The sequence below is a fragment of the Eutrema salsugineum genome, unplaced genomic scaffold (genome assembly GCF_000478725.1).
Source record: "Eutrema salsugineum unplaced genomic scaffold, Eutsalg1_0 scaffold_14, whole genome shotgun sequence".
NCBI lineage: Eukaryota > Viridiplantae > Streptophyta > Magnoliopsida > Brassicales > Brassicaceae > Eutrema > Eutrema salsugineum.
Window position 1 is genome coordinate 6,566,413 of NW_006256877.1, and position 12,616 is coordinate 6,579,028.

The 12,616-nt window shown below is 33.0% G+C and overlaps 3 protein-coding genes across 3 annotated transcripts; all 3 read right to left on the minus strand.

The window, feature by feature from the left end:
• Positions 1 to 532: 532 nt before the first annotated feature.
• LOC18022421 lies at positions 533 to 1,171 on the minus strand. Its single transcript, XM_006405783.1, has one exon. The coding sequence runs from the start codon at positions 1,169 to 1,171 to the stop codon at positions 533 to 535; it is 639 nt and encodes a 212-aa protein (XP_006405846.1).
• A 1,193-nt stretch (positions 1,172 to 2,364) lies between these two features.
• LOC18022422 (E3 ubiquitin-protein ligase SDIR1) lies at positions 2,365 to 3,033 on the minus strand. The gene has a single exon (XM_006405784.1). The coding sequence runs from the start codon at positions 3,031 to 3,033 to the stop codon at positions 2,365 to 2,367; it is 669 nt and encodes a 222-aa protein (XP_006405847.1).
• Positions 3,034 to 4,141: 1,108 nt separating this feature from the next.
• Positions 4,142 to 5,915, minus strand: LOC18022423 (cysteine-rich repeat secretory protein 60). Its single transcript, XM_006405785.2, has 3 exons — positions 5,126 to 5,915; positions 4,618 to 4,731; positions 4,142 to 4,310 (listed from the first exon to the last, which is right to left on the minus strand). Exons 1-3 carry the CDS (start codon positions 5,913 to 5,915, stop codon positions 4,303 to 4,305), a joined length of 912 nt encoding a protein of 303 aa, XP_006405848.2. The 3' UTR covers positions 4,142 to 4,302.
• Between the last annotated feature and the right edge of the window lie 6,701 nt (positions 5,916 to 12,616).

Sequence of the window (12,616 nt, forward strand, 5' to 3'; positions counted from 1 at the left end):
GGTATAAATCGGAAGATGAGAAGTGAAACCATATATATAAACAGGAACATGGCAGTTTCAGATTTTGAAATTCTCCAATTTGAAATTGGGAAACGTAACCGCAAGAAAACGTGCTCTTCAGATCGAGAATTCCGGAGAACGTACACCACGGAAGGAAACCGGCACAGAAGAAACCATAAATAGTGGAGATCGTGGCCGGAATTACACTCTGCGAAGGAGAGAATTGACCGTTATCAGTAATCGCCTTTTTCGTAGCCTTTTTTCGCCTCTTCATTTTCCCAGGCTACATCTGAGTTATTCAGGTTTTCAATCCATTAACAAATTTATGAAATAATTGAAAGTACCAAAATTTATTAAAAAAAAAAGCTTATACGAAAAGTTACATATTTTCTCAACGTGAATACATAGAAAAACAGAGTTATGAATATTACAACAGAATATTAATCCTCAAAGTTCAAAGCCCTAAATCTCTGATTCCACAAAAAAAGAAAAAAAAACCTAAGCTGATCTTTGAATCTCTGTTTTCTTGATATTATTCATACGGAACACTTCGACACAAGGGACACGAGTTTTGCCGACGAAGCCACTCGAAGAGACATTGTTGATGAAACATATGTAGGCATTGAGGCATCTCGATGATGTTCTTCTTATAACACTTGTACCAATCCTCAAAACAAATCGAACACTGATTATCACTTTCACTTTCTTCTCCCAAATCCATCGGTTCAACTCTCTGTTCTTTCGCTAACCTCTGCAAAACTTCCCTCGAAGCACCTCTCGACGGAGCAGGAAGAACAGGCGGTGGCGGCGGCGGCGGCAAAATCAAACGCCTCTTTTTGATGAACTTGACATGAACGGTCACGAAAAGAGGTTCTCGAAGGAGATTATCTCTAGCAAGTTTAGCATCGATATCACTAGCGATTGCTACGCCTAAGCTTTGAGAAAAAGGAACTTGTTGACCACGAAGTAGCCGATAGAGATGATCTGGTGTGAAGCCGCCATGTGGATTCAAGCGGATGTGATCGAATTCTGACACTCTTACCGTTCCAGATTCTTCATGGATCACTTCCTTTAGAAAGATTAAGACTGTGTTCGTAGCCCCCGCGATTGTCGGTAGATTATCCACTAACGTTTTGACTTTGACTTCGGGTCTAAGAGTTTCCGTTTCCATGGCCACAGAAGAAGAAGAAGAAGTCAAACAAGTATAAACCCTAATTTCAGATTTGAAGATGAAGATTGTTGAGAGAAATCGATTTTTTCTTAAGGTGAATGTGTGATATATATATATAGAGAGGGATGCTGCATAAGTGGACGCGTTTTTTTATGTCTTTCTAAAATTCGACCGTTAATGATAATAAGTTGTTTCCTTTTTTTTATAAGATTCGATCAGTTATTGATCTCATTGGTTATTTCCTTTTTTCCATTTATCTAAAATTCTACCGTTGATTAGTTATTTCCTTTTCTCACATCTGAACTATTGTACCGGAGTTTATTCCAAAATAAACGTTTGTTTCCGGTTCGGTTTGTTATGGTTTAGGGGTTAATATTATTGAAAGTTCAAACAGTAGGATTATGAAAACCAAAAAACCGGTTTAATCCGGTTTATCATTCAGAGATTGATGATAGTGAATTAGTGATGTTGCTGTTCCGGGTTTTGGAGGATTTGGGTGATGTGTCTTTGTGAAAACAACATCAAGAAAAAAACAAACATCTGATTTAGAATTGTTAAAACAAGAATTTAAAACAATACCAAGAGAAAACAAGATTCAGATGATTTACATCTGATTGTTTGCTCAACAAATAAACAACATTGAGAAAACCAAAAACAGGGTTTTTTTTTTCATTGGATCGATGAAATCAGTGAGCTTGTTCTGTCTATTTGTGTATAGCAGATTACTTCTCTGTCTGCTACATATTGAAGCCACCTGCAAACGAAGAACCAAATCATAGGTTGTTGGAATTATTAAGGTGATCACAATTACTTCTGATTACATCTTCAGGTTACTCATTCAGTCTTCGTATTATACTCTTATTTGTTCTGCAATTCTTACTTATTTTCTCTGTTTCAATCTTCTTTGCGTACATTACTTCATGTTTAATTATTTGGATTTTCTTTTCAGACCACAAACAAATTTATGTTACAAAATGATTATTGTAAGAATTAAAAACAAAATTTAAATTTCGTAATAAAAGTTACATCTTTCCCAATGTTGATACAAAGAAAGACTTAGTAATTAATAAGAATGGATTACATAATTAGAATGATACTAAATCCTAAGTCAAGCTTTGAATCTCTGTTTTTCTGCGCAATTTTGTTTCTAAATCCATACGTATCACTCAAGAAATCAAAAGGAATTCAAAACCCTAAGTCAATCTTTGAGTCTCTCTGTTTCTTCTTGATCCAATCGTATGAAACGAAACAGTACTCCGACACAACGGACACGAGTTTTGCCGACCAAGCCACTCGAAGAGACAATGTTGATGAAACATATGCAAACACTGAGGCAACTCGATAATGTTTTTATGACTCTTATTGGACCAATCCTCAATACAAATCGAACACTGAGTCTCGTTTTTCCCTACCAAATCCTTTGGTTCAACTCTCTGTTCTTTCGCTAACCTCTGCAAAACTTCCCTCGAAGCACCTCTCGACGGAGTAGGAAGAACAGGCGGCGGCGGCGGCGGCGAAATCAGACGCCTCTCTCTGATGAAATTGACATCAACGGTCACGAAAACAGGTTCTCGAAGAGAATGATCATTATCAAGTGAAGCTTTGATATCACGAGCGATTGTTTCCCCTAGATATTGAGACTCTGGAACTTGTTGATCGCAAAGGAGTCGAGAGAGATGATGTGACGTGAAGCCGCCACGTGGCTTCAAGCGGACGCGATCTGATCCTAATAGTGTTACCATTCCAGCTTCGTGCTTGATCAGTTCGTATAGACTGATTGTGACCGTGTTCGTAGACTCCAACTTTCTCGGTAGATTCTTCACTGACGTATAGACTTCGGCTACATGAGTTTCGATTTCCATGGCCGCAGAAGAAAGATAAAATCGAACTAAGATAAACCCTAATTTCAGATTGTTGTCTTGAGAGAGAGAGAGAGAGATGTCTTAAGAGAGAAATAGATTTCTTCAGGTGAATGAATGATTTATATAGAGAGAGGTTTGCTGCAAAATTAGACGCGTTTTAATTTATTTCTTTTCTTTTTCTTTCTAAAATTCGATAATTTATTTATTTCAATTTGTTTATTTCCTTTTTTGTAAGACTCGATCATTTATTGATCCATTGAAAGTTTCCTTTTTTTGGTAGAATTCGACCGTTAATCAGTTATTTCCTTATCTCTTTCGAGATTGGATTATTGTACCGGAATTGAAGTCAACAATTACTGGTTCGGTTTGTTTGGGATCTCGAAATGTGTCTTTGTTGCCAACGGCCAGATGAGCTGTAGCGTGTGGTTGACGTTATTTAATTTGGAATGTGAGAGTTCGCAGGAAGGAAACACAGAGTACTAGGGTTTGTTTCTAAAACGCTGCGTTTTTACTGATCTATTTTAAAACGCACCATTTTATTTGACCGGACCACCTTTTTAAAAAAAAAACTCATTACATTTCCTGCCTTTTAAGTTTTTAGATTGTTTTTTTAAGCTGAAAATTAGAGTATGTTGAGCTAATTACATCTTAAATACTTGGTATGTATATATTTTTTTAATATAAAGAGATTCTATTGTCTTATTGTACTTAGGATAAGATATTGTAGCCCCGATTAGAGTTTATAAAAAAAGACCCATGATAAAAAAACTATGCATTTCTTTCCAATACTAACCACAAATTATTACGTAAGAGTAAATTTGGGGAAAAATGCTCTTTAAATTGAAAAAGAAGACTAAATTTTCGAATGAATGAAAGATTTGAGAGGAATATTATAAATTCGGTTTCTTTTTAAGAGAATATATTCCATTTGGCAAATAAAGATCGACATAAACTTTTGCTTTTAGATACCTCTTTTTCTCCATGCTCTTTTACTTTGTTGCCTTAGTAATCTTTTTCTCCCTTTCGGATATGCACATTACAGAAAGCCATTAAAATTCAATTCATTTCTTAAGACTTCCTTTTGTTATCTCTTTTTCATTTAAAATACTTATTATCACCCGTATTATGTAACAACAATCGAAACAACATAATTAAAATAGTACTGAAAAGTAATTGAAAAGAAAAAAGAAATAAAGTCGACAGAATCCAAAGCAATATACATCTCATCTGAATTGTTTTTGCTTCTTTGAGATCCACACTCTTTGACAATTATTTACCTGAAAATTTTAAATTTATATTCACATATTACTATAACAATTTGAATATCCTAAATAAAAGGTTATTTGTACTTCACTATCTGATTAACCTAAATACGTAATCGAATAAAATTTGTATGATGCACGTGCAAGCATATTACATATAATATTCATTTTCGCCCCTTTGACTACGTACCTTTATCATAAGAGCCATGCATGTTTACTTTGAATATACGTGTATATATTTTTGTGTACTTACCGTATATTGTGACGGAAATAAGAATAATCAAATTAATAAAAATGAAAATATGTAAAAAAAAAAAGTTACCTCCACGACTGCAAACGCCTCTGAGGAAGAGAAGGAAGATAATTAGAAGAACAACTGCAGCTAGTAGTCCTATGATGATCGCAAACGTCCTTTCTCCTCCGTAGTTTGTTTTATCTTTATATTCAACAACAGTAATTAATAAAAACACAAATTTTATAATTAGTTTCCATTTTACGAATTAGTTAAAATTTTAAACGTAAAAAAATACTATTTAAACATGTGAGACGAATTGTAAAATACCTTATTTTTCTTTATTTATTCTATACTTAATATTGTGAATGGTATATATTCAGTAGAATCATACTTTCAAAAGGTGAGAGCGTGAAAATATTACATACCATTCAAGTCCTAAGTTTGATAAGGATTCTTAAAACTAAAAATTTAGTAAGAGTTTCTTAATCATGATTCAAGTTTGTATTTTTTCAAAATTTTGTTTTTGGATATATATTAGTGGTAATGTGAAATAAAAAACCCATAAAGTTAATAATAATAAGTAAAGAAAATTTACATTTATGAGACTTGGCATTGTATTGTCCACCATCAGTAGAATATCTTGCGTAACACTTAGCCAAGAACATGTCTCCAAAGACAGCCGTGCCACAATCGTTTTTTAGCCGTCCGATTGCCGTTCCTACACAATCTTGGCACTCGGAAACCGTTAGATCTCCTACACACTGTCCCATACCTTGAACATCACCGGACCCTCCGGCTCGAAAATACCCTCCGCCGCTAAGTAGTCCCGTGAGAACGGCGTCTCTCCGGCTGATCCCATCGGTGTTGTAACCCTCAGAGGGTCCACACTTCTTTAGGACAACGGTTTTGTCTTCTTGGCCGAGGAAGCTAATATTATCGTACTTGATGTAGCATCCAGCTAGCTGGAGGGCCCCACCGCAAGTGTAAGGGCAAAGAGGTCCCACTTGGGAGACGGCACGTGCCACACACGTGGCGCAGTCCGGCATTGAGAGATCGCCGCGGCATTGGAAGAGTCCACGGGCTGTGTCGGAGGAGGAAGAGCCCATGACGGTGAAGTTGTTGTAGGAAGAGTATGTGGCAGAGTTGACTAGAGAAGTGAGAAGAGAGTTGAGGTTTGACTCATAAGGAGACGCCGGAGAGAATTTCTGCTGGGAGCAGCCACCATAGACGAAAGTGTCTGTGGCGGAGGTGGCGGAGGAGAGTGAAGGAGCTGTTGCGGCGAGGAGAGAGAAGAAGAAGAAGGAGAGAGTTTTGGTGAGGTTATTTGGAGAGAGACTGTTTCTTAGCTTTGCCATTGGCAATGATAAAAAAGAAGAGAAAGACATTAGAAATGAAAATGAATACTTATTTATACTAATACATGTTAAGTGTCCAAGGCATACATGTTTTAAGTTACAGTTTAACTGTATATGTAAGATTTATTTAAATTTGCAGTAACATGTGATGAATGGCTCAGTCTTCTTTCCTTGTGGCATGACTAAATAAGTGCTAATAAGCTTTTCATAAAGTAGGCAGCATGCAACAAAAGGTATTCATGCATTTCTTAAATTAATATTAGGGAGGAAAAATAATAGTTTATTCCAAACTGCAGTAATTATCATTATTTTATTTGTGTATTATATTTAAATTATAATCTATATATAGTTGGTATAGAACTTATGGACCTGCTTATAGTTGTATGTAATTGATTATTTTTTATATATGAATGTCTGATTATTCTAACTTTTAGCTGTAGATTTTAATTTAGTTGTTATTGAATGTAAAATTAACAGAAAAATTCCCAAACATCAAAAAGTAAACTAATTAACAACAATCTTCACATTTCAATGGATAAAAACTCTTTCACTTTCGTGTTGTAACAATGATCAAATGAGCTAAGGAAAGAAAAGAGCAATGGATAAATTTATTGTTACTCATTCATAACAAAAGAGTGTCAAATTGAGATTGAAATTAAACAAAAGAATGTCAAATTGGAAAGTTGAATATTCTTTTCTTTTTTTGCTAATAATTCCCAAACGGAGAGTAGATGGCTGATCCATGAGGACTTTACGTTGGGTTATTTCCTTTTTCTGTTTTTTTATATTTATTTTATATCATTTTAAGAAAAGACCTTTTTCGAACGAAGACACAGCTCTCCAACTGTACCATCGCACTCATCGAGTTTTCCATTTCTTCTTTTTAGGATATTCATTGCTTGCTCTCGAAGAAAACTCTCATAGCACTTCATTTATTCTTATTTAACTTCTTTATTTAAAAGGTTAAGAGAGTATGTGTACTATATATAGCTAACTCTTATTATCCGTTAAACTTTATTTTAAAATTTAAAACACAAATCAAATAATAACAAAATAAATAATTCTATATATTCCAAATCGATCCAAGTCGAGAAACTAATTAAAAAAAAAAAAATTCGATTCATTTCGGAAGATGTTGTATAGATCTACTCCATCTGAACCGAACCAAACCGAATAAATTCACAGCCGAAAAAACCAAACAGGATAAACCGGATGTCCGTGCCTATCAATTAGTATGAAATCATTATATCAACAAGAAATTAACGAAGGCAAAATCACATTTTTGTAGTGAAGACAAAAACGAAAGTCCTATAGACTTATTATCATTATCATCAAAGTCACATAATGTTAATGTATATTCGATTATTTGTTTTTGTACTTTTTTTGTTTGAAATGGAAATCTATGATAGTAAAATTGTAATATCTTGTCCTTAATATAATATTACGTGGTTAATGGATCACACATATTAGTTTAGACTCTTTTTTTTGAAAACTAAAGTTTTAGACTCGGAGAATTTATTATATAAATTCCATAAAAAGTTGAAATACTGATTTGATCATAGTTATAGATACTAAGGTTGAGTCCGCGCTTTACGCGGATTTTATTGTATGTTTGTGTTTTTATATATTTTATATATTATTTTATAAAAAACACATTGTGTTCTGTTAGTTATCATTATTAGTGTTTTTATATAACAGCAAATTTCTCTTAATTATTATTTTATTAACTTCTATTAATATTTCTATGTGTATATATATATTTTTTTTTTTTCTATTAACTTCTAGATTTATTTGTGATCTACGTGTTGCACATAATTTTATAATTGTAAACAGTTAATTTATCATATTTGTCTTTTTATTTTTAATAGACTTATTATTCATTTTTGTATTATCATAGTTTGTTAGTTTCATTTTTGTTCTCCTTTCTGATTTTCAACATTTTTATTCTTGTATTTTTTAAAATTCATTTTTATCAGCTTTGTATTCTTCTTCCTCATTTTCTTTACCTTTTTTTTTATCATCTTCTTCAACTTCTATTTTTTTTTCCTTTTCAATTTTTCTCATCTTCTTTTTCTGATTTTAGTTTATCTTTTATTTTTACTTATCTCGTATATGTATTATTCCTCGTCTATTTCGTCTTCATCTGCGCACTTTTCTTTATATTTGATTATTTATTTTTCCTCTTATTTTTTCTTATTATTTTCATCTTCTTTGGTATTTGTTTTCATCATCGTCTTTTTCTTTAACTATTTTCTACTTATTTATTTTTTTTTCCTGTTTTTACTTCTTTTTTTCTTGATAAAAAATAATTATTATAAAAATGTATGAATTAATTAAGTTATTAATTTCAGTACTAATGTTTTTTCTTTTATTTTTTAAAAACTAATACTATTTTAAAGTGTATGAATTAATTGAATCATTAATTTTAATTTTTCTATCTTCATATTGTAGTCTCTTTTCTCATCTTCAACATTTTTCTCTATGTATTTTTTAAAATTACTTTTCATCATTTTTGTGTTTTTCTTCTTTCTATTTTTGATCCTTTTTTCCATCGTCTTTTTCATCATCTTTGACTTCTAATTTTTTTTTTAAATTTTTTTTTTATTTTATTATGCGTCTCTTATTTTTATTTGTCTGATGTATGTATTCCTTTTTTTTTACTTCGTATTCATCTATATCGTCTTAATTATATTTTCATTTTTCTTCTTTCTCCTACTTTTTTTATTTTTTTTCATCGTTTATGGAATTTCCTTTATCATCGTTTTTTTCCTAATTTTTTGTTTGAGTTCTTACTATTATTTTTCTTGATAAAAATATAAAAATTATAAGTACTGTATAAATAATTAAATCATTAATTTTAGTAGTAATATTAGTGTTTTTTAATGAAAAATAATAGTTATTAATGTGTGTAAATTAATTGAGTTATTAAATTTAGTTTTCATTGATATGGACACCCTAGATGGAGAGAAAACTCTCTAATTATATAATAGATTTGGTGATGTATGTTAATTTACATTTTGGTGCGATTTGAAATTGTTTTGGGAACTTTTCAGCACATTTCATTTTTGACCGAGTGAGGTCTAATTATCACAATTTAGAAAATAGGGACTGTGTGGTCGACTTGTGACTGGACCATGATGAATTAAGGTCCAAAATTGTACCAAGCCAAAATGATTTTACTTCTAAAAATATTTCGATCCATGGGACTATATTACATCAGAATGAAAAACATACTAGTTCAAGAAAACCTAGTCATATATGTTGAATAACTATATAAATTCACACAAAATGATTGAGATGCATAGATTAGAAACATAAAAGCAATTAAAAAAAGCTAGTTGAGTTGAAATTATCTTTTGTTCATGTATTCTAAAATCTTGTCTTGCACATAAACTCTGAGACTTTCCGATTGAAGGCTAGTTAGGGTTCCAGAGAAGGTGACTTGCGTCAGAAGGAAACCCTTCCCATTCATTTCTCCCAGTATCATCAAAGATTATGATAATCCCTTTACAACGAGGCTAACAAGAGAATAATAAAAGCGAATTTGTGATTCCAGCGATTGATAATCAAAAGAAGAGATCTCTGTCTATAATTTTGTCACAACACACACATAACTAGCATTGACTTAAGAAACTAAATATACTTTGGTAACAAAACGTACAAAACAACAGAATCAAATCAATTAATTTGCCGTTACGTGATCAGATGAACCTTGTTCCTCCTCATCTGCATTGCTCAGCTGGAAATATTTCGGTGATAAAATCTTTCTTAGGTTTGGAAGAGGATACAATCACACACACACACACACACACATTTTCGGAGCCTCTTTCTCCCATTCTAATCCTCTTCATCTATTCTTTCTGCTCTGATTCTTCTTCCTCTTCTTCTTCTTCTTCTTCTTCTGATTTTTCTACTTCTTCTGATTCATCATCATAAGTTATTACTGCTGTCCGTGTCTCAGGAAATTCAGTGGCAGCTTTGGGAAGCTTTGGACAGTCGTGGACATCAAATTTTCTCAGGTTTGGAAGAACCAGAGAATTCGGGCAAATGCTCCTTAATTCATCCAATTCCCCATAGTTGAAAGAATTCAAGCTTTCCAAAGGGAACCGCCAAATGTGGATGCAAATTGCTAATACTCATTCCTTTCTCCCTATTTATTATTTCTTCTATGCTAATTGAAGAGCTCACGGCTAAATACCTGAGATTTTGAGCGAACAACAGCCAAGTCAAGTCCTTTGAACCTTCCAAAGAATTAATGTGAACAGCGAACAACAGACGCTGTTTTTGATCTGTTTAAACACTGCATTCAAAATAATGTAAAGGTAACCACTGATTCCTTGTGGATAGAGGCTGTTTTGTTTCTCTAGTTTCCTTTTTGAGTCTTGTTTTGATCTTCCTAAAAACTGCGTTGGAAAACAGAGTAATATTTTAGAAAAGTTCCCAAAAAAAAAAGCACTTGTTGATCCTCTTCTGCTCTTAATTCTATACTGTGACGAGCTCGTTTGATTCTCTTCTGCTATGAATAGCCAACTAGAACATGTGAATTAACTGGACTTCGTCTCTCAATCTCAATCTCACACTCACTCTGAGACGCAGTTGAAAAAGACGTCGTTTAAACTTTAAAGATGACCGTAGGTCCAAAACTGGGTCAATTTTAGTCTATTTGCTTCTCATAACACAAAAAAGACATCTCTTCCTAACAACAAGTCTCTCTAAACCCCAAGACCAATCCAAAAGATGATGCCAAAACCGGAACTAATATAAATATGCATCAAGACCAAATGTCTCTCATATACGAATCAAAACACCAACCACCAAGAATGCCTTATTTCTGGAATGAGATATTTGTTTTTGTAGGGAATACGGTCACTAAGCTCGGTAGTGTAACTGGAGTTGTTAAGAAAGTTAGTAGTTCGCGATATAGTAAAGATTAGTTTATCCATTTTGTGTTGATGTGAGGTCAAGGCTTAGCTTGAAGGTTATTTCTAGTAAATTGAGTGGAAATTGAAAATTTGTAAAAAAGAAACGTAAATAAGTAAAGAAAACTGTGAGTACGTGGGGATATTATTTCTTCTTACATAATCTAGTTCGTCTCAATGCCTTATACAGAAGATCGTCACAAGCATTAGACTAGAGAAAAACAGGGGACTCTGTTCTTAAACAGAGTTATTACTTGAGAAAAACAGAGGACTGTCCGAAACAGAGTTGCGAAAATCTGAAGAAATCAAAGCTTATGTACACGATTTCAAAGAAAAAAATTGCGGTTTAATCAATTTCACTGAAAACGTTTAGAACGTGCTAAGAATATATCTTGGATTGCAAGAATTTTGTAACCTTATCTTTGCTACATAACATGACACTGTGTTCCAGGCTTCTAGCTACGGAAAAATAATACTATGCCACTGTAGAACTAAGTGACATGAACAGCTATATACATAAGTATTTTTCTCCTTTAATCTATATTCAACACTTAATTACATTCACTAATTCACATGATAATTGTAATGATACACAGCCTCCCATCTTTGCTCAAACTTTCAGACAGAAAATCAGAAACCAAAACTGCTCTAATGAATAGGCAAAAGAAAGCGGAAGACCTATAATGTAATGACTTGATGAGAAAATAGTAAGTCCAGAATGCAAGATAAAGATATTGACCTTTCTACACTAATAATTCAGAAACCGCTGAAGAAATTTCACATCCACAACAATGATACTGACCATAAATATGAAGAGCACGAGAAAGAAGAAGGTGACTGCACTGAATGATTGAGCAGGAGAAAGAGGAATACTAATAATTAAGCGTGCTGATGAGAAAATGGAAGAGTACACTTCTCTGTCTACTACTCAAATGATGCTAATGAATGTGAACCCAAGTTTGAAAACAATGATTCATTTTACACCAACTTTGAAAACAATGACATGACACAAAATCTTCAGAACAGTTGTACTTGTGGCAACCAAACTCGGTTCATATCCACCATCGGGGATACTTGTACGAATCAATCCAATGCTAATAAAAGGTATCAAATCATGAAAACTCATTGGTGATAGCTGGAAAATGGAAAAATTAGGGCAGTGATCCACTGGAGAGTTGGAAACGATATGAACAGTATGTGTAGTACACTCTGGTTAAAATGTCTGAAGAGACGTCATGAAATGTAATGAGAGAGCATACTTTTTGGAAAATCATCTGTCTTTTTGTTGCAGAGCCACATGAACCAGTTAACAAAGAGAGTAATACAAATGAAGGTTTCAGTATGATAAGTCCTCTGAGCCACTTAGGCATTTCATCGAACACTTGGAATCTTTCAGATTTTGGGATTCTGTTCACTTGGGAAATCTCTCTGTCTCAGGTATTGCATTGAACACTTGAATATGATTGAGATTCGATACAGTCTTCCATCTTCCATCAATCGAAGTTGTCATGTTTTTTTTTTCCTGACAAAATTAGAGAAATGAAATGAGATTTTTGCCTTTGATTGCTAGATTCTGAATCTTAATTGTTCTTAAGTTAAACAAGCTGGAGGAAAAAAATATTACTCTGTTTGATGATTTCGAGTTAACTACGAGAGGAGATAATCAAAATCGTCAAAATGTGAACCTAAATTTGCGGATCCGTTTTCTTTAATGTTTCAGCCGTTTTTTGCTCGGTGATTGATTCATTCTTCTTATCACTGAAATTATTCTACTGAATCGATAAAGAATGAAGGAAAGATGAAAATTTCTGA